The following is a 23403-nucleotide window of genomic DNA, read 5'->3' on the forward strand; positions in this document are numbered from 1 at the left end:
AGAGTAGAGAAACCTTCTGTTAGTTTGAATGAAAAGAGTGAACCCATCTGTTAGAATGAATGATAATGACCTTTTTTGAAATTACATTCACTTCAAAAGCACTTTTCCAGTAATTTACTCATTCAATGAACTTATATAAAACTGGGGCCTGTTTTTTTTAAAAGGAAATATACACTCAGGGCCTCTATAAACAGACAAAAAAGCATCTGGATCTTTGGCTTAGTCATTCATCCATGGCACAGCAACCTTTTTATTTAATTCTCCCGTTAATCCTCCTTCTTTTTGGTCCCCCACTGTATCTCTCTGGACCGTGTCCATTTCTATGTTTGTCAGTATTAATCTTTTTCTGTCTTTTGTCTCCCTTCCCCTGTCTGTCCTCCAACTCTGCCTCTCTGTTTTGTCAGTATGTTTCTTTTTACCGACAGTTATCGCTGCATGGCTGCTTTGTATTCTCAGGGAAAGGATGGCGTGTTTACCCAGTGAAAATCCGCCTCTTCATAACTGTGGCCGACCTTGGCAGTGCACAGGCCGGCTCACTCCGCCATCAAGCTGCCGGCAGCACAGACAAGCTCGTTGAGGACACTGGGGCCCTCGCTCTTTATTGATCCGGAGCAGGCAGTGGCACGGACAGTTCTGACTGCCACTTTTGACCCGTACTCCTTATCTAGACCTCTGGGGCTTAAGAGCCTGGACCACTACTCTAAAGGCCATGAAGTACTAATTTAATCAAGTGTCCCTTCTTGCACACAAACACACACTTGTGTGCAAATGCAAGCAAAAGATAAAAGAGGCACGCCCAAATGTGGACCTTTAATTAAGCTGCCGCCAACAATACCTACACTGCACTTTTCTCCTTTTGCTTAAACAAGCATTAACTAGTGCCTGTTAGATGTATTTTGCATATTGTTTAACACAAACAACAGGGCTCCCTCTCCCTCAAACAGGTATTGACTGGATCTGTTGATCAGAACACGAGCCACACACGGTTAAAACAATTTAATTTTCACTCTCCTACGAGGACGAAATGCACAAGGCATTGATGTCCCCCCACAAAGAAGCCAGACTTCAAAACACCCCTTTATTTGTGTCCGAGAAGCAAAACAAAATATGAAATGTACATCATTGCCATTTGAAGTTGTGCGCTTTTGTACGTGCCAGAAAATATGGATGCACGCCCAAAAACATGTACGACAATTCGAGTGCAATGAAAAGGACACAACAAAGAGTCCCGCGCGCAGGACATGGAGATGAACAGACACCTGCAAGGCGAGTTTACATGGAGACGGTGAGAGGTGGGAAATGGAGGGTGGGAAAATAACTGCGTTCAGCATGAAAGACATGCCGTCATGTTTCATCAAAACAACAGTAGCGGCCCATGCTGTGGTAAGAACGTGTCTTCCAGCGTGCCCCACATTTCAATTTACTCTCACTTTTGCTTGCCCTCCCAGTGGTTTCCCTTTAAGGAAAGCAAAGTTTGATCGTAGCCGTTTCTCGCTGTGTTTTTTGTTTGTTTACATTTACACGGCTAGTTGCAAACATTAGTTTGAGATGCTCCCATGGCAGATTGAGTTAAAAGTTCCTTGTTTCTTTTCTCTGACAGAGTTACTACACCCATAGCTGCTTAATTACTCCATAGTGCTTGACTGGTTTAACGTTAAAAGGAGTATCTAGAAGGTCAAACTACAGCTAATGGATGCACTTCTACATCATTACCTTCCATTCTCATTTAGTTCTCAGCACTGCCTACATCTAACATGGACATTTTAGAGCTCAAAGCGAGGTTTCAATATCATTTTTCCTGCCTTGTCCATGTTTATTTACAAGGATCTGGAGGCTTAGATTTTCCAGCAGGACAGGTCATCACTGCATGACAACGTTTCTGCTCTCTTTATGGGCCTTTTCGCTCTTGAATGCATGCTGACTGGTTCTGGTGCCCAGAGGTGCCACGGAAACAAAACGCTGAACAGACAATGAAATCGTTTCTCTGATAAATTACCTTTCATGTGCAGGTCACCGAAGGCTGAGTTTGCACCACACTAAACTGAAAATGTGTCTGAAACTTGGAAAATTGTCAAGCAACGGTTTGCTTTCAGTGCTACCCGATGCTTGTTTTTTTTCCAAGGCACTGATGTCAGAATCTTTCCCATCTATCAAATGGAAAATCAGAGAAAATTACAATTAAGGTGATCAATTTTCTAATCTGAGATCTTATTAGCTAAAATACCAAGAGTGAAAAACAAGCTTGATTACAAACTTGAAGAGCACATAATAAAAGCAACATAATAAGATTATAATTGCATGAATTTGCTACTGAAGGCATACAATTCCTTTGGTAAGTTAACACAAACAGTTTGCTCTAATGTAACCACTTTGCCTTATTATGCTGGATAACAATCAGGTGTAAGGAGGTTTGCAGAAATAATGAATTTGGAAGACATGTAAATAAAAAAATCAAAACTTGAAACACATTTTTTCTTTATTTAAGACTCATGCTAGTTTGAAAGTTTTTAAAATTTTGTAAAAACTGCATTTTTCTGCTTTGATTAATTTTGGTTTTGGTTCGTCCAATCTGGAATCTTCCAGGAAAAATTATTGTACATAAATTTTTATTTTTTTATTTTTTACTGTATTTTACTCTTAAACTCGCCACTTATTAGACAGTTAAATGTACAAACATACTAAAAATACAGTTAAATCCTTATGGATGATTTTTTTCTAGTTTTTATTTTTATTCATTTTTTGAAACTACAAAAAGGCAATTGATTTTTATATTTTATTTTATTTATCAATCTTCTTAATAAAAAAATAAGTTCATAGCAAACATCTCCGTTTGCACGCTGCTTAGCTTCCAGAGTCTGTTTGTTATAAACCGTACAAAGGATTTGCGCTTTAAATTTCCACTGTTAGGAAAACCTCCAGCAAGCAGGTAATTGTGGTGTTACACTGCAGGTGTAGTCGGTAAGAATAGCAAGCTTGTGGTGTCAAAAAAGCAGCTAGGTGCGAAAAAGGGAATGTCAAAGACAATGACAGAAAAAAATCTCAGTTTGAACTTGTTGTTGAAAACACACCTTTATTTGCCAGCCCAACCCTTTGGCTTAAGAAGAAAAGCAGAATAGTGCATTTGTGTATTTGCATGATTTGGGTCCTCGTACTCCTGAAACAAGGAGGGCATATGTCCTCGGAGGGCATATGTTAAAGCAGTGCTTCTCAAATAGTGGGGCGTGCAGTAGTAGCGGTTTTAGGCAGAGAGTAACACGGGCAATTGCTCGGGGTGAAAAACATTTTCTTTTTCCTAGGGGGGGGGGCTTGCAAAAAATAATTTAGAAGCACTGTATTAAAGTAAAAGCAAAATGGGTAGCGTCCGGCTTTCCTAGGTATTTGAAAAAAGGTTGTGAGCGCCATTCCACACAGATCTGGAAGGAGAAATGAGTTGTTGGCGTACGCCAAGCATGACAGATGGCACCTACAACTTTTTAAGAGCCACCCTGAGATGCCATAATGTTGCAGTTAAACGTCAGAAACGACTCTGTCATTTAGAAACAGGCCAACAGAGACAGGCAGTATATTAGCCCTTATTGGAGATTATTGTTTCAAAATAACACTACAGTTCAAAAGCTATTTTAACCTCTGGGGATGATCTTTCTGAAGTCTCTGATGTGGAGGATTGCACTGACTGCCACCTAAACCTCAACATTAAGGGTTTAACGATCCTCAGGTTTAATTAGAATAGATAAAAATATTCGAAAACTATAGAATGTATTCACCCGTTTCTCATTTTGCATTGATTTCTTACAGAAACAAAGACTATGGGAATGGATCCAGAGCGTGTGTTGTATGAATTCAATAAACTGTGCATTAGCAAGTTGACTCAACAGCAGGAGAAAAGCAGTGCTGATTGTGGAAAGTGAGAGCAAAGAGAAGGGAAGACAATAAGGACAGATGAATCGTCTCCATCCATCAGTCGTCCCTCAACACTGTCATGTGTCTGTTCAATGTCAGCTCATGACACCTGCACAGAAAAAAAATAATCTCTCCACCATGAGACAAACCTGACCTTCATACCAGATCAGGCAAATCACAGTTTCTCCAAAGAAAAAAAAAATGGCACATGTCATCACTCAGTGACACGAGCCAGAAAAATTACGAAATCACGAAACCCTCTACAAAAATCCCTTTCATCTTTCTATGGGCTCTTCTGCTGCCTTGTGTTTGTCTCTGTCTTTGTCAGATGCAAACAATAAACCTCAGGGACATGCCACATTTTTGCTGAAAACGTCTCATCAGCGGTGGATATTAAAAGATTTAGAGTGATGTGTTTTTGTTTCAGTCTTAAAAGTGAAGTAAAATCAGAAGCAAAGAAAATACTATACAGAAAGTGAGTCTGACTGCATGTCTGTTTGCTTTAAACCATTTAAACCAAGTGCAATAATCGCTGCCTTTGCTGGTCTTATGCCGTGGACAGCTTTACTATCACATTTGTGCGACCTCAGCATGAAAAATAAACATGTCTGCAGAAGCAGCAAGAGATAGCCATTGTTTAATGTTTGCGAGACATGAACCCCCCCCCCCCCCCCCCAGAGGACAGTGGTGGGAGTAAAGTGTAAAACTGTCAATGTTTATCTTTCATGCTGTCACTGTTTCTAATCCTTCTAATTCTATTTATGCCTTTGTGTCAAGTTTGGTCTTATTTAAGTTTCTGAGGGTTAACTGTCCTTTTTTATACGACATTTCATCAGAACGTGTAGAGAGGGGACACTTTTGGGGTTGCACTACTTGGCATTGGTACCATCCCACTGGCTTGCTGCCTCATTTAACCCTTGTGCTATCTTAGTTAACCAACCCTTACATTGACGTGTTCTCCCTTCCATGACAAAGGTGGATAAAGGTGGAAAGATTTCACCAAGGACACCAGTGAGGTTCACAAATCATTGAAGAAAAAAGGTTCTGTCTAGTGGGTCTAGATGACCCAACTCCCAATGTCAAAGTGCCTAGGATAGCACAAGGGTTACTCACATCACCCACACAGAGGTGGTGGTAGTTGTGTTCCTTGGTGCATTGGCTATATAGGTCTGGTGGCCCCCCCTGTCAACACGGTGAGGTTGATCCCTGGGATCATATTACATCTGAGCTGGAAAGGTGAACCTGCCCCCAGAGGATGGGAACTGCGGCCCTGTCTTTGTGTAGCAGGGCACTCGGTCTTTCCGCAAACGCCTTGTCGACTATAACCTGGTAGGTCCTGTTGCCATTCTTCCTTTCTGTCAGGGGCATTTGCCTCCCCTTGACTCTCCAGCAGCGGGGGCTCCTGTGGTATTCTGGTATTAGACTTCTCCATGAAGGGCAACGGAATACCCTGGGTTATGGTTGTGTTCAAATTTCTTCTTTACTCACTACATAGTGGACTATATAGTGCTTTGCCATTTTGTATAACTGTCCGAATCTACAGTTCAAAAATCAAGTGCCCCAGAGATTTCCTTTCTTTATCAAAACCGATGTGCATCGATTATCACTAGATTGTGGAATATAGACCACAATGCATTGCGTTTGAACAATGTTTCAAGTGGAGAAAAGTTTTCATCTTCAGAACACAGCATATGTAAAATGTTCAGATTTACCAGGTTTTTATTTCGGAAAATCGTTGACTTCATTTTTGTCTTAAAAAAAAGCTGTAAGCATTGGGGCCCAAATTGCTTTAAAAATCCAGGGAACTATTTTGTTATTTAGGTGTTGGGGAGTAGGGAGGGAATTTGGACACAGTCATGAACTCTTCTACATTCAGTAACATCATTGCTCATTCCAGTATAAACACTCACCTGAACACACCTGCCTGATCGCCAGATTTATGAAATATGCATGCATTTGCCTGGGAGTGCAGCTATTCACAAAGAGGGAGGTCTCAACTATTAGAACTTTTTTTTCTGTGCTCAGCCTATTTCCCATTGGCTATCAGTTAGGGGGTGGGAGGATGGAGGATTGTGCGTGGGTCTGGTGGAGGGGGCTTTAATTTAATTTTCGTGGTTGTTTTTATATCATTTATTTTGTTTTGTTTTTTTAGAGTAAAGCCCTTTGTGTTATATTTTATATGAAAAGTGTTATATAAATAAAGACCAATTTGATTTGATTTGTGTGGGTACAGGTATACATATATGTGTGAAAAGGCTTGTATGTGCAGTTTTTACCGTGGTCTGTGTGGCTCTGCATAGATATGTGCAGGTTGTGCAGAAAAAAATACATGCTTATTTAGCGTGTGCGCATTAATGCAGCCGTATTGTTTTACTTTCTAGCACCAGTGCTTCTAGAATGCTGTCTTTACGTTGAAACCCCCCTCCCAAAAGTTTTAACATTTCTGGACCTCCACACTTACTACTCTAATGAAATATATATTTATGCTACTTTTGCTTTGCTTTGTTGTTTTGTTCACAGATTCAACAAAAATATACATTTCAATTGACGGAAAAACAAAAAACTGGTGTAGAGTGAAAGCCTTTTATAAATTGCACCGTATTCCTCAAGGACGTCTTACAAACATGTTTATGCTGGAAAGTAATCAATTGCTGAAATTTTTTTTTATCCCAGACTTTAGAAATGTGATAAGATGGAAAAGAAAAGCCCTGCAGAGCAGATAAAAGACTAATCGGTAGGCGTAAATGACAAGAGAGGTCTTTAAATCATTAGAGATCTTAAGCAATTAACTCATCGCTATTATTAAGCCATAATCACTGATATGAAACGAATGAGTATGTTGTATAAAAGCTCATTGTAAATGCTTGGCTAAATCACATATTGATAATTTATCTCTTGTAATAAAGACAGATTGAGGACTTAATGTGAGAGATGAGGCGACACAAAGGCAGGCTGGCAGGAAGGTGTGGAGAATAAAGCTCAATTATTGATTCCCCCTTATCTGCATGGCACATGTGTCTCCCGTGTAGGAATCAATAACATCTGTTGTGCCTCTGAATGTAATCGTCTAAATGTCACATGCATCTCATTGGTATAATGCTGGAACATGGTGACATTCTGTCTCAGCAAGGGAGAGACAAAAATGATGTTGGACATCGTGGCAGAGATGGAAGCTTCATCTCGTCACTGGGAGGCAGCTTCAATGAGACAGCGGGGGGTGAAGGGATAGCCTTTAAATCAGTGGATCAACTTCAAATGAGCAAATACACAAATGACATGGTGGGCTGTGGTGTGGGGAATGTTTAACACAACAGTAAATATAACTCTGAGGATTCTGACTCAGACAGTATTTTACATACTTAAAATACTATTCTTAGGCAATGGAAGTGTTGCAAAAACTCAGAGGACAAAGTTATAACTTGGTAAAGCTGGTTTGTTTGCTAGCTGCACAGATCTTAGTTTAGCAATTACCTATTAAATTTTATTATTGATTTCATGTTTTCATGCAATTAATTACTGGTATGTAGCCCAATGAGATGACTATTGTTGCAATATTGGGCTCTATAAATATAATTTAATTGAATCTACGAAACTTCAATCACACAAACTGGAAAAAGATGACCAAAAAAAAAGAGGAATTAAAGTCCTTCTCCAAAAATCTTTTGATCTATTTTAAAAGCATACCCTGTATGGGCTCTTAATTATGATTTTGGCAAAAAAAACCTGTTGATTTCTTGGACATCTTTTCTGCAAAGCGGCAGGAGTTCATAAAAACTTTGCATATGGATTATGGGCGGGCCGTAGGTGTGGAATAAGCCTACACTCATTTCATTTCATTTCATTTCATTTCATTTCGACGTTCTTATGATAAATCTACTAACTATTGAGATATTGCATGTTTATACATTTTTTGAAACTTTTATGTTTTTGTTTCCTACCCAAGTAAACAACACCAGGGTGGAATTGACTTTTGTGACAAAAATTGATTTCAAAATTTGGCTTGAGCACATTGACACATTGAAACTGGGTTGTCATCCAATGTGTTCCTAAGAATTTGCTCTAGATTTAGAAAAATATAAAAGAAAAACATTTCTAAATGACATCTAATTGATAAAGATGAAATTCATGCACAACTTTGTTTTAGGACTAATAAATCTCAAGTGTTTTTTTTAAGTCAAATGAAACAAATAAGGGACAATTACCTGCTGATTTACATTTAAAGACATGTAGTTAAAGAGCAATAAGCAAGGTAAGGAATTTGGTGCGTCAACTAGAATGAACAAAGCAGACAAGAATACTTGGTAGTGTAAGACGACTAGAATGATGGGCTGGACACAAAAAAGGGAGAGGCTGTTCAGGTTTTCCATTAGAGAAATGGATGGAATGAATGTGCAGCAGGTTAGGGTGATTGAGGACAGGAACACAAATGTGTTGATAGGTTCCACAAGTGGGAGGGAAAGATGGAAGAAGAACGTTGCAGAGCAGAAGCATGAAGAAAATAATTGTGGAGCAGATAATAACAAGGATCAGTGAGGATTAAGTGAGGACGGTATTGAACAGGCGATGAGTGGAAAGGCAGTTGGCCCTGACAACATACCTGTGGAGGTATGGCAAAGAAACGCTTCGTTCACACAGGCATGTGTCACTACATCTGAGTCTTTGATTGGTCAAAATTCAGCTGTTTTCGATTAAGCAGTTGAAAGTTTTACTGCTTAGACGTAGACCCCAAGAATGGACTTAAAAAGTTGCGTAGTGACATGTGGGTATGAGAGTCCGAAAACGCAAGTATACAACCATTTGCATTGCCTTTCCATTGAAAGCAATTCAACGCCAGTTGCTGGGGCCGATGTAAACGTAGGACAAGTACGAAAGCAAAACAAAATGGTTAGTGTGAGTCAGGAGGATAGGGGGTAGATGACATTCAATTATTTGCATCCCCTAAAGAAAGCTGCCAAAAGAAAAGAAAATGTCACACAGAAATAAGTTTGAAACACTGTGGATCTTTTTTTGAATTTTTAAAATGTTTTCTCACAAGCACATTTTATTTTTAGAAACAGTCATTAACAGTCAGTGTAATTGATTGAATGCTCTTAAAATAATTCATATCTGCTTCAGAGTACACAGGGCACTAATCAATTCCAAGTCGCCAGATGCCTGATGGAACATCATAAATCTCTGTAAAAGACATATAAATCCCTCTGGATGCTCATCACTCCAGAAAGATGTCAGTGCCCTTTGCCCCATCTGTGGACCTCAGAACAAACCCACCAAGGCAGGGGTAATTATCTTATGATAGCCTTTTGCTTCATGAAAGGTTAACTGTCGTCTCCAGAGACCACACACCCTGTGCATCTCTGAGAGATCGACATTAGGACAACAGCATTTTTCAGAAACTCTGCTAGAGCCACACAAACAGGTCACACAGCAAAAATGGCAAACACACATCAACCGCCACCTAATACACAACACAGACACACACCAATGCCTTCCAGATGGATGGTGAGTTTGATAATGGTTGAAATGACCAAGCGGATCAGTGAAGTCCATCCTCTTTTTCGACAGTTATGACTTCAATCTCCTCTGAGACCTGAGTCATATTGAAGTCTGGAAATGAACAATCAACGAGGGACGGCAGCAAGCTGCAAACGGAGGCCTTGCACACGCAGAGTTTTCTATCACTCAGACGTGATGCAGTGTAGCTGAGGGAAACAGAGTTTAAGGAAACAGTTTCATCTCCTACTCTGAAGGTCCTCTGCTTTTGATTAAAAGTGGAAAAAATGGTAAGAAATAGAAAATTGGAAGAGATGTAAAAAAATAAACGTTAAATTTAATTCCCTTTAACGGGGAAAATTTCTATGAAACACTGCTGGGTATAATTTTGATATTAACTGTATAATGAAGCTCGTCTTTGTTAACGCTTAAATCATTACTTTCCTTCAAAATTAGGGTTAAAAAGTTACCTGCAGCAGCGTATCATTTTCGCTTTCACAGAGTGAGTTAGTGGTGCTTCTCATACTGATTGCAGACATTAAAAAAATAAAAAAAGTCTGTATTTTTAAGTGTCTGTAGCGCTCACAGAGCAGCTCTCTCAGTTTGTCACCATCTGCCTACTGGAGCATGCAGACTGCTTACATCTTATAACGCAGACTGACACTCTGCTAAAAGTGACTGCTGAACTCACCGCTTTTTGCTTTTTAGCTGTAATTAACACTAAGCTAATTTGAAGCCAGGCTTCCAAGTGACAACTTCTAATGAAACACGTTGTGTCTGCTTTTTTTTTGCACTAAGCAGAGTCAAGACAGCCCTATTAAAGCCCCAGACGTTGCTCTCTAATGTCTTAAATGTGCAGCTGTCACTCCTCTTCAGGCTTCCAGTCAGCAGTCAGGTCTCCCCTCAGCTTGTCAGAGCTCATTTGAAACCCTTCAGAAGCATTTAAAGTGCTGTGGCTTCAAAGAACATCTTGTACCAGTGGCAGCAAAGGCAGCTTTTAGTAATTAAAAAATATAATGATGAAGTTCAAAGGAAAATGACAGCGATAGTGTACATTAACAATAAAGTTAAGCCATTTGCGCGGCATGTGGCGTGTAAGTGGGCTAGCAAACGAGACCACCCAGACAAACGTGGGGAATGAAAAACCCTAAAAGCAGCTTCTCCTTCAGAGGCAAAGACAAAAAAACCCCTCCTGCCGCATTTCTATCTAAGCCCTCTTTGCTGTGGGCCCGTCTTTTCTCTAATACTTCCTCTAACAACATAAACAACTTGTCAATTAGCAAACTGCTTGTACAAACATTTACAGCATTGGATTCTCATGAGACATTGCCGACTGCCACTGTTCTGCCTCCACTCAAGCAAGCGGGAGAAAAAAAAAAGTTAAAGTCGATATGAACTTGTGCATGAGAATTAGTTCTGTTTCTCCAATCGGCTTTACGGATTGGAAGTTCATTAATGAATGAAAAAAATAATCTTCTGATAGAATCTAAAGGATCAGACAGGAAAGTCAAGAGAGGTTTGAATTCGAGCTACTTTAACTTTTTCCGGATACGGAGACAGAAAGTTTAATATCCAGAATAGAGGCTGACATCAGTGCACTCACCATCAGTGGAGCAGCCAGTGGATCCATCACTGGAGCAGTAACGCATCTCGATCCTCTGTCGACCCACTTCCAGCATGCTCGGGTCCGGGATGCGGGCTTTGCACGTGTAGCGGAAGCGTTGCTCGTAGTGGCCGCCATTGTCAGAGATATTGACGGGTGTCCAGGGTGTCCATGGCGTGGTCTTTTTGACATCGGGGCATGGCAGGGTGTTGCAAGACTGATACTCCTACAGGATGACATAAATCAAGGAATCATTTCATGTTTATTTTCAAATTCGAAACAGAGCAAGACCAGTAATAGACCAGAAAGTCTCATCAGTACGAGACCTAAATCAGCATGACAGGGATTTCTAATACAATTTGAACCCAAAACAGTAATATAAAAAAAAACGTTTTGCTTTATTTTCACTAAGCACCAAGTCTTGCATTTTTAAGTTTTCAGTGCTGCACATTGCTGCTGGCCTATTCATAATGTTTCTTGGACACTCAAAAAATTAAACTCTGACCTAAACCCACAGAGGCCGTTGCATTAGCTGACTTTGCATGAAAAAGGGCATAAATACAAACCAGAAAAATGATGATGGAAGCATTTAACTTAGCTGTCCCTCTTTTTGACGGAAACCAAGTTTAATAACTGTGTTAATATGTGCGGTAGGAATCATGTTTTTGGAAAATCTACTTTTTGTGGAAAAGCTTAATTTGCGATTTTCATGAGGAACTAGTGCTACTCGAGAAATCCATCCAGAAAATGCCTGGCAGTGACCTCCACCATCCCACAAAAACACCCCTTCTTTATTCTTGCTTCTGTCTTTTGAAAGGTGAATGTTATGCTTCAATCACACCGGCCTCTGAAACCCGCGTTCAAGTGACCAGTTTCAATGAAAAGTCTACGTAAACACACCTTCCGTGCTTCTGCGTTCACAATTATTGTGTTCATGCATCACTACTGTGGTTTTTAAAGTCATTTTCAGGCTCTACATAACATTGAACAGATATTGAAATGTAAACCAGTTAAACTTTGACCAACCAGGGACTCCAATTTGATAGTGATGTATGGGTAGCGTCATTTTCAATTCACAGAAGTGCCAATCGTGAAATGGGAATTAACAATTGTGTTTTGTGCCCAGCTGGAATTCTATGAAACCAAGTCTTTTATATATCAGAATAGAGCTGTTTTAAAATACAAAGGGCTGGAGGAAGATTCACAAGATTTGCACCGCTTTGACATTTCGCACCAAGCCTCCTCCAACTGTGACGGGAAGCGACAGTCAAGTGAGGATTCCATATGCTAAAAGCATCACATGCCTGGTGTGTACGTATCAAATAGTTCCTTGTCATGCTGATTTAACCTTGATAAAAACGATTTTGCACAGGTATGCCTGTCAGCAGATTTCTCCAATAAGCAGGTTTGCTTCAGAAACTCGGTTACTTAAGTATAAGTGCATTTATTGAAGAAAAAAAAGGCAACATTTAAAAGAAAGAGGCAACGAAATTGGTAACTGTGACTACTTTTCCTACCAGCTTCAAGTAGATTTGCGAGCCCGGCAGTAAAAATGAGTAACACAGCTCTGAGGCTCCACTATTATAAGTCGTGAAGCCTATTCTGGAGTTAAGCTAGTATATATATTAACTCACATTCACTCAGCCAATATCCCACTTCTTCTATGGATTATATGATAAAGGATCATAATACGTGGGTAAATGGAAGTCTAACACCTTCAATGTTAGGTTTCAAAAAGCCAAACTCGTCTTCAGTAAATGACACAGCTAAAAGGAAGATGGCAGACACTTTCTTTACCGCTTGTTTTTTTTCTCCTAAACGCTGCATAGAATTTGAGCGCCTGCCAGACCTTGACGAAATAAGATAAAAGTTCCCCTCGGCACATTCATCAGCCTGTCACATGGGATAGTGGGACAGGTCAGCTGAGGAGAGCTGCCATACACATTATGCACTAATTTTCGACATCGTTTCCCATGTTTTTTCTCCCCTACTTTGCATCTATCTTTATGATTCGTTTGCCCTGTTATAACACCCCATAGCTGGCCTCGCATTTGGCTGCTTTTACTATCTGTAACAGTTTTGTCTGTCTGCTTTCTGTCTCCTCCTCTTCTACCTGGGGTACCAAGGTTAAAAACGGGGAGAGGATTTAGATTCTGTTAGGACCCCCTTGATGAATGAGGGAGTGTCACCTCCTTCCTGCTTCCTGACTCTACCTCCATCTAGAGCAGTAATCATCCCAAATCATTAATATTTAACACTGTCTGGCATCACAGACCAGCACATAGTCTATGATTATCAGTCAATACTAAAAAGAAAAAAAAAACTTTTTAGGTTTTCCTGTTATCTCCAAGTGTCAAAAAGCAACACATGGCAGGAACCAGGCAAAAAAAAGGGCAAATGATCTGTGGGTGTTTGTTGTGTGAGTTGTTGATGGTGGCCAAATACAGTAAATATTTAATGAAGCTTGTCTGGTAAGCGTTTCTCCCTCCACTCTCTGAGGATTAGCATTGATGCAGAGGGCTGAGGAGATAATTACTGGGTTTAAAGCTAAACCTCATTCATGGTCTCTGAAGGAATTCACATCAACTATGGCTCAAGCATGCGCAGCTTACAAGGTGATAAGCATTTACTGTGTGATGCTCTGTAATAAAAACATCCCTGTGACATAAACCGACTACGATACTGCCTTTATTTGCATGTCCAGGTTTTATCTTAACTAGAGGCCTTAACTCTTAAAACGAACGGCCTCGTGTAAAAGCCCAATCAAAGCTGTAGATCCTTGACTTAGGAGCTGAATCTCAGCATTAGTTCCCAGGATAAATTAGACCAATCTTGAGGTGATTAAAGAGATTACTTATTTTTGTCAAGTTTCTTCAGTTCTTTAAAATAAATGAAAAAAACCCTATGGAATCAAGCAGTCCAACATCGTACTTTAAGATTAAGAGTTTGAATAATAAAAGCATCACATGTTAAAGAGTACATCTGTGGATAAATTATTTGGGAAAGTTTCCACACATCTGCGAAATAAAGTTAAAGAAGATAAAACAGGTCATTTCAATTCAAGCCTCTGCAGTTATTAAAAAAAAACCCAAAACCTTTGGATTTAGCTGAAGCTCTGCTGGGCTTTTGATATGTTTTCATTTTTTTTATTCACCAGTTTCTTCCACTCAGACAAATGTCAATTTCTTGCAGCATCCTGTCCATTACTTTCCATTAAAGATGGTTTTACTTCATTGACAGTTTCACTTCAGTCAAAAGATCTTATACAATTTGTAAATAGTTAAAAAATAAAATAAAAATATCCTTCTGTGTTTTTGCCTTATTTACTATGTCTCCTAATGCTTGACCACCTTAGTTAAAATTATGGAATCTTCTGCGATTTTTAATCTTAAGTCTTTTTTTTCCCCATCTGCTGTGATTTATATAAAGTATACCTTGAGGTGCAGATAACTTTAGGTCTATGTGACATATGAACATAAATAAATACAAACAAAATAAATAAATAAAAATATACACATATTAACTGCTTATATTTGACATTGTAGGTTTGAAAATCTTCCCTCTCAGAAGAAATTCCCAAGGTTAGCTGTACATGTATTGAGATTTTTAGAAATGTAGCTTTTTAAATGAAACATTTAAAGGTTTGGGTTAGCTACCTAAAATACAAAAGTGTTGGGAGTAACTTGGGCATTAGGGGGTTTGGCAGACATTTAATTCAATAAAAGAACTGAAAAATAAACTTGAACCTAAATATAACCAGAAAAGAGTACTCTGGAAAAAAAGGAAAAAAACAAAACAAAAATAAACCTGAAAAACGACAGAAGCAAAGACAACAGGATCAAAATGAGACATACCAAAACCTGAACTCTTAAAAAGACTGAGGGACGATTAACTAACAGACATCAGCTGTGATGATTAAAAATTAAAACCTGGTGTGAAAATGGAGGAGGCATAGGAACAAGAACCACACCACCAAACATAAGCTGGGCCTAAAACAGGACTCACAAAAAAAGAAAAAAAGACACACAAATAAATAAATAAAAAAGTACATCCATACATTCATAAATAAATAAAGCAAAATGAACAAAACAAGGAATTTGTAGAAAGCTTTTGATACAGAATTAAAACATTTACAAAAATGTTCTCCTTTAATATTTTATTTACCGTACTTTAGACAAAAACAAGCGGTAAGAGGTGAACTTCCTCTCTGACCTGATGCTTTATTCAACCCATCGGAAAGATCAGCATATATATATATATATATATATATATATATATGGTTTCATATCGCCGAGTCTTGACTGCAGCGGTGGTGCGGCGCGACGCGGACTATTTGTTACGTAACAAATAGTTCGCTTTTTGTGAGAAAAGCGATCTAAATTGGAAAAAATACAAGAATTAAGGAATAAAAACTGGTTACTATTTATTTCTTTTGTAAGTGACCATGGTATAAGCGAGTTAATGGCCTTCGAAGTATGCATTATAACTTCTTAACGCACTTCGCAAAAGCAACCGTCCTCCGCTTGAACCTCCGTTCAGGCTTCCACGACGTGCGTTAAAAGTGATAACGCATACTTCGTCGGCCATTAACCCTTACGTACGGCATAGTATGTAAAGAAAGCCACAACAGAAATAACTGTGGACTGACAGACTCTTCTATTTTTTTTTTACTTTTTTTGTCCTAAAAGTATCCCTGTAGTACTTTTATCTCACCACTTAGGGTACATTAATGCATGTATTTAAGATTGTTTATTAATGTCCTGGCAAGGCCGATTAAAAAAAAAATATTTACACCATTTCCATTCATTATTTCAAACATGTATACGTTAGTCCTTGACTCTGGACATGTTCTCTTACATTCATATTTTAAATTAATCCTGGCATCAAGCAGCATTCATAATGCCAGGATGTAGGTCTGCTGGTGTTATCCTTCATTACCTTCTGTACCCCTTTACGTCTATAAGAAAGTAAAAGCTATGGACTCCTGCGTCAATATTATTTCAGATCCTAATGTTAAAGGGTGCCAGAAACTTTATTGTTTTAGACTGCAGTGAAACCCGTCAGTATTATATTAGCTCGACAATAAAGAGCATCATCCTAATGCTTTAGTGTTTCTAACAGTGCTTCAAATACAGCAGGAGGAGGAGGAAAAATAAAACCAGAAAAACCCATAAACACATAAATAACTTCATATACCAGTGCAGTGAGCAGGTCATACCAAGCATTCATTTGATGCTAATCCTTGTAGCTTGTAAATAAACTGATGTTTGAAGGAATGCTCTGTGGTCTAAAAGTGCCAAGCAGATAAATTGAAAATATAACACCGACAAAAACTAGAATATACTTCCTTTTTTTTCTTCTCTCTTCTTGTTTTATTCCACTCCGCCTCGTTCACATCTGAATTTCAGAGTAATTAGGCAAAAGCAAAAACATTGTGGAAAGCAGTTGACTGTGACAGGTGGAAAACAAAACTGGCTTCAATTAGTTAGCTGATTTTGACTCGCACTTGCACCCCTCCGCTGTGCGCTACGGGAAAATGGAAAGCAGCCATTTGACGCAGTGAAGCACCTTTAACGGGCAGCTGCTCAGACACCGGCGGCTCTGTAATGGATTTTTGGCTGAAGCTCTGGAAAGCTTCGAGAACGCTTGATATCATCTTTGCCGCCTCACAAAACAACAAGCAGCTTGGACGACCAAAATACGAGTGGTGGCTGCGCATTCTGTTTGTATGTACGAATACAAACTTCAGTATAAGTGAAAATGTTGGACTTTAGGCTGCCACCTGCTCCTCTGTGTGCATGATAATATAATTATAATATATTCACGCATGGCTGAATTATGGATTCAGGCAGCACTGGTCTCATTCTGTCTTCAATCCACAAAACTTTCTACTTATTTGTTTGGGTGTCATAAACTGTGGAAAATACAAGTTAGGATAAAAAAAAAGTAGGAACAACAAGCACAAAAAAAGTCTGTTCCCTCAGGCTATCTCCATTTTTACAAGGAATAATGTATGAATGGGGAGTAGAAAAGGAAATAAATCAAATGTATTTACCTCTATATGTATGAGTGTTTGGACAAAAATGGCCTCTGTGGTGGCTGACCAGCTAAGAGAGGTGAATAATAAGAAGCTGCAGCTCCTGAGCCCCCAACCATCGTTACACCTATTATACCTCTTATTATACTGGAAGGGGTGAGAACATGCAAGAAAGGAAAAACGTTATTTATACTCCAGCAGTCTGAAATTCGCTGGTCAAGATGTGTGAGATCCAGCAACCTCCTCCTTTATCTGTTAGGGGGTGTAACGGTTCATCGATTTCTATTCCTACATTTCAACCAGATCGATCTGTCTGAGTCAGTAAGTTATCAATCAAATCAAATCAAATCAACCTATACCAATAAAAAATATCAAAATGAAATAAATCGACTATGCCATTTGAATTGGGGCACAGGAGGTTTATTTTACTAAATCCTAAAAAGAATCAAAATCTTGTTTACTTGTTTCTTCATACATTTAATTATCACCTGATTATTTTGTAAGAAATACATGGAATCTGGAAAACTTCACCTGCACTATTCAGAACTCAGGTATTTAGTCACACTGGTTGATTTTTTGGCTAAAATGTCCTGGATTGCTTTTAGATCTGTGAATCAGATTGTTCAAAATGAACCAATATCGATTATGAATTGTATCTTCAACCAAAGATTACGATATAAATCGAATTGTTGTTCAAATGAATTGTTACACCCCCATTATCTATGATGGTCAAACCCACAAATGGAGGCCGGGGTTCTTCTTGTCTCAGTGACACATCAGTTCAATTATTGGCGCTGACCAAACACGCTTTGTCAAACGCCGGTTCTTCCATCTCCTTGCGCCTCTGCATCGGTCCCACTTCCTAATGAAGCCTGTTGCTGGCCAAGAGCAGGTTTCACACCGGTGCACACGCAGTGACTAATGCTGAACAATACAAAAAAACACAAGTGGCTTCCGCACATCAGACTGCCAGCACAAATATCAAGTCTTCTACTTTCTTTTCACGTCCTAGCGGCACCACTGAACTCCTCACAGGTAAAAAGAAGAGCGCTCAGTTTCATTAAGCTGCTCATGGATCGCCAGCTCCGCGTGGCCTAAATCTGACTTTTCAGCTCAGAGATGAAGGTTCAGCTGAGCAGAATAGTTTCTTTTGATCCTTGGATACTGGAGATATTTGATGTACTTTACTGTACACAGTAGCACCAAAGGGAGATTTTACATTTAAACCCAGTAGCAGAGTTCTTTCATCTAATAGAACTAAAAATTAAAGAGGATCCTGATATGTCATTTGCAGTGATATTTTGAAGATATAGCTAAAACGTTCAGCTAACACACATGGACAGCTATGACTCGGAGTGATGGTTTAAAAAACACTTTTAAACTTACATAATATTTGACTTAATCTATTATTTTCTAAGAGATAAAATCTCACATTCGAAACCTTTGAGAAATTTAAAGGCCCACTTTTATAAAAATCACGTTTTTGGTGTTTTTAACATATTCTAGCTGCATTTTTCTGATGATGGAGGACCTTTATGAAGAAAACTAAGCTTAAAATGGCTTTTCTGAGTATTTCTTTGTTTAAACTGTTGAGAACTAGGTACAAGTGAAACAATGCTGTGTTCTGTAGAAAATACACTGGGCAGGTCACAAGCTGCCTGCTCCGCTTTAATCTGATGCATACACTTGTAGAAGACTGGATACATATAAGTCTTAGTTTTCCTCGTCTGAGCTGGCATCTGGCTAAAACTGCCTGGTTAGGTCAGACATTCCCTGCCATTTTTGATACATTAGTAATGTTAGGTTGTAGTGTGATGGGCTGTAAGCCAGTGAGAGTGCATGTAAACAAAGAGCTCTCAGCAACTTTGAGGGGAAGGGGAGGTGGGGTTGCTCCAGCCACAACTCAGGGGAATTTCTAATGAACTACTGCCACTCTGTAGAAACTATGTCCTAGAAAATGACTCTTAAAAAAATTTTTCTTTGGCTAAAAAGGACATAACCATCATTGAAAGACCACTGGAAAAGCTTAGAAAATCAATCACAAGATGACTGGAGTAGGTCTTTTAGGATGCAACCACAAATTTCAATATCTGGTTGGACCCACTGAATCTTTCCAGAAACAAAATGAGTCAGTCTTTCCCATGTTCTGAAAGATTCAGAATTTATCAACCAAATAAAGGTGTAATTTCACCTAGATACAAGAAAATAGGAGCTTTTTTTCAATAGAAGAGGAAGCTGCACTTCTGGTTGAAGTCTTTCCTCTTTAAAAGTTATACATAAATCTTAAAGTCATATACAAAACAACAAGTTATGTGACAAATCTGTGTTTTATTAATAGTGATCCAGTTTAATAAAGTAGTCTGATTGATTTTGGTTTAGAATCAGCCCATTTTGTTAGAATTTTACACACCTAGTTCCTTATTTTTTTATCCCTTCACTTCCACCAACCAGAAATCCTTCAGGTCCACAAATTGTATCCCTTACACTGGTCGCCTAGGCATGGTATGGGATGCTAAATCCCTTCCCTCTTTAAAAATTAAGTGCTTCTGAGAAAGGCAGCATAGAAATTCAACTGTTTAACACACACACCCAACAAGTTTTACCATGGAAATGCAGAAAAACAGCTCTCTAACACATAGTTTACATGAAATTTTGATAAAACTGCGGCAATGTAGAAACACAGATTTCTCATGAAACACATTAGACTCAATGCACCTTTAAAAGTGTGGAAGGTTGGAGCTGAGAATTGGTTTTGACTGGCACATCAATGCAATATTAAAGTCAAACTTTCGAAAGAGAATCGAACAAAAACCTGTAAGCTTAAGTTTTTTTTTTTAAGTAAAACTAAGAAATGGGAGGTTATAAAATCACAAAAAAATATGAGTCATACTACATCTTTATGGGAATGCTAAAAAGCTACCACTTGTGTATTTTGGTTTAAGCAATTTAATTCTTTCATTGGAAAGGACCATACCTTGGATTAAGATGTTCAGTTCAAATGTTCCCGTTTATTTCTCTCCCATGCACTTATTTGCGTTTAAGATTTCTTTCTTATTTTTTCGACTTAAAGTCATTTTTGATGAAAAGTTTTCAGGGTCAGTAATCTAAGTCAACTCTTTTCCTTTCCACTTTTTAATAATAATCTTCAGTCCAGAATACAAAGAAATAAGTAAGAACCCACTGCTTCTGAGTTAGAAAAAGGAAATAGTTGAGGCAACCTTGAGATAACCTGAATGCATCTAATCATTTAAGGTAGTCCAACAAATCACAATCTTCAAATGCCAAAGCGTCTCAGTCATCAGACTAGAAAAGACAGGGTCAAGTTCCCAATGTGAACTACAAGGTTGAACTGCTTAGACATACAGTTTTATTTGTTTGATCAGATACCACTTTATAGGAAGTACCTCAAAAAAGGAAGAGAAGATGCAAAAGGAAGAAACGTAGAACTTTGTAGACACCAGAATAGTAATAGTAAGGACGTGCAATCTTTAGGGTAAACAAAAAGACTACAGAGTTTCTTCACCCCTGATCTCCACAGATCCAGTCCAATTAGTCCATTATGGCCCTTTTTACTTTTTATTTTGCATTTTTTTTTGTAAATATGATCACATAAAAAAAAATAATAATAATTACAAGAAAAGAAGGAAAATGTTGAGCTCAGCATCAGTAGTGCAACCATCCGAAGCCTTTTGTTATCCTTTTGTAAGAGTTTATACAATTTTCGGAGGTGGGACGATTTCTATACTAAGATTTTTTTAATAAAGTAGTTAAAATGGTTTAGAAAATTATTTTTTATGCGTTTGTTTAATATGTCTTTTTCTGTATTCCACTTCAAACTTTATTTTATTGGGTGGGTTCTACTGTTGTTTTTTTATTTTGCAGCCAAGAAAGTGAAACATGTGTGTTTTTCTTAAGAATGTAAGCAGAGTTGTTTTTTCTTGTTTTTTATTTTATTTTTATAATTACGACGGAGTTTTAGGGGCCACCAAAAATAAATAAATAAATATAATAAAAAGTAAAATTACGAAATTTTAAGTCGTAAATTTAAGAGAAAAAACTCGTAAATTTACGAGATTAGAGTGGAAGTGAGCATACAGAGCAGCAGGTGAACGCCGCGCAGCACGCAGCAGAGCAGAGCAGAGCAGACCCACTAAACTTAGTTGAACAGGTAAGCTGAATGTTTATTGATAATGTTCCAAATTTTTGGTAGTTCATTTGTATGATTTATGATTTATTAATGTTTTATTTATTGATGTTTGGATCTCTGCAGCCCTTTGATGAAGAAATCGGCATCCCTGCAGGTGTCCACTTGAATCCTTTCTTTCTCCACCAAAGACAAGATCTCCATGTCTGTGTAATGGTAAATAGCGTATACTTATATAGCGCCTTTCTTCCTACAAGGACAAAGTGCTTTACAGTCACAGACCCATTCACCCAGTCACACACACATTCATACACTGGTGGCGCCTCCGCTGCCAAACACAGGCGCCCGCCTACCACCAGAGGGAAGGTGGGGTTCAGTGTCTTGCCCAAGACTTCGACTCATAGGCGTGCAAGGCGAGAATCGAACCTGAAATCTTACGATCACCGCCCTACCGCTGCACCACGGCCACCCCAATGCTTCTGTCTGAGGAGGTTCAGTTTTTTGAGCTTAATGTTTTATGTTGAAACGGGACGTTTCATCTGGAGGAGGTGGCGTATGTAACACTGTTTACTTGTGCATTGGTGTTCGGATGACAGGTTCATGACGCAGGGTGACAAATGAACTTCAGGGTGTTTGAATGAAAAGGAAAAAAAAAGGCTGCAGCGGTCCTCTACACCCAAACGTTACTGACACCGGACCGCGGAAAGCCGGCTCCACTGAAAATAATCTGATTTTGAGTCGCCAAGAGGTTCCGAATCTGTTTGTTTTTTCAACCTATCCAGAAATAAAGCTTCACAAAAGGCTCCACATATTTCATCATCAAGTTAGGCTCAGATAAACGGAAAACTTTGGTGTTTTTTCCCCGTTAATCTATGACTTTCTTTCTCGTAAATTTAGGACTTAAAAGCCTCATTTAAAAAAAAAATTTTTTTTTTAAAACTGGCTCTAAAACTCCGTCGTACATTAATAGCATGATCAAAGAACAAGAGAAAAGTCTCCACTTGAACTTTTTTCAAAAATATCCTCCCTGAAAGATTTAGCCAAAAAAAGGGGAATGGGTCAGAAGTCAAGCTGCAGAAGAAGGAAATTTAAGAGCATCAAATAGGCCGCTTAGTATTTTACACACAAGTATTTTAGAGGTGAGGCTTTAGCCCACTCTACCTCCTGTGGCTCTGAACAGAGCTGTGAAGGCAAGCTTTAGCAGAAAGCCATGCTACTGTAATCCTTTGGTATTTTGACCAAAGTGTATGGCAGGCATTTCATTGAGATTTAGGAAAATTGCATCACCTTGGAAAATGAAAGGATTATACTTCTCCTTTGAGGCCGTTTCATGCAAATGAATCTGTTAAGAGATTTTCCTCCTTTCTAATTAGGCGTGTAGCAGCATTTTGTTTTCATGGAGGCCTGGCTGCATATCGAGGGGTGTCACCTTTGTTTTGAAAGACTGAAATCCCTGCAGACTTGTCTTAGGCTGCACCATAGATGGCTGTGATGTGAGCTCCTGTGGAGGATGTATAAGCAGCTGATTTACAGCACGCTGAGAGCGCATCCGCCGTGTTACAGAGGAGTTTCTCTTCTGCCAACTTTTCAGAAAAGCTTAAAAAAAAAGTTAAGAAAAGTTAGTTTGTACAGTTCTCCACTTGACATCTTTTTTTCTCCTTAAAAACACAGAGCAGATGCCAGCTCATTTCTGTTCATTAGTGCTTGGAGTTGACCACAGGTGGCTGAGATGGTATCAATCTATGAAGGTAAACAAGGATGCACAAATGAACCAATCACATTGTTGTCTGAGACGTTCACTGTCTTTCTGTTTTCAGATCTCAGTAGGATATCTTGTCGAAAAAAATTAGCTGTGATGATGAGTTGCATTCTGTGTGTGTGTGAAACATGCACACGTCAGGTACAAGAAAATAAGACAAATGGCAAGCAGACGTTAACTTTATTCTCTTTTTGGGTGGCTTAAATTATTAAATTACATTTTTTGTTTATAATATTTTTCAGTATTAATGATTTTTCCAAACTATAAATATAATGTTTGTTTTATTTGGACTCACTGGCCTTAATTCTTTACCTGTTTAAGTGCTTTAAAGTGATTACAGTACATCAGCAGCTGCTCCATTTAGCACCTCATCAGACTCTTACATGAAAGCTAGCAAATGTCTCACTGATCAGCGCAAATGTGCAGCTATGAAGCGAGTTAACCAAGCTGTCCAAATAAAAGTCCTCTCT

General features: G+C 38.7%; 1 protein-coding gene across 7 annotated transcripts in view; it reads right to left on the reverse strand.

The window, feature by feature from the left end:
- sema5a (sema domain, seven thrombospondin repeats (type 1 and type 1-like), transmembrane domain (TM) and short cytoplasmic domain, (semaphorin) 5A) overlaps window positions 1-23403 on the reverse strand; it is a 142184-nt gene that overhangs the window by 13763 nt on the left and 105018 nt on the right. For all 7 annotated transcript variants that reach the window (XR_013652458.1, XR_002292683.2, XM_004081015.4 and 4 more), the window contains one exon: window positions 10994-11219. Coding sequence is in view for 5 of the 7 variants with exons in the window: in XM_004081015.4 (XP_004081063.1) it covers window positions 10994-11219 (226 nt within the window). In the remaining 2 variants the exon portion in view is untranslated. The remainder of the gene's footprint in view (window positions 1-10993; window positions 11220-23403) is intronic.

This window comes from Oryzias latipes, chromosome 20, assembly GCF_053564925.1.
Source record: "Oryzias latipes strain Hd-rR chromosome 20, Olatipes_Hd-rR_3.1".
Lineage (NCBI taxonomy): Eukaryota > Metazoa > Chordata > Actinopteri > Beloniformes > Adrianichthyidae > Oryzias > Oryzias latipes.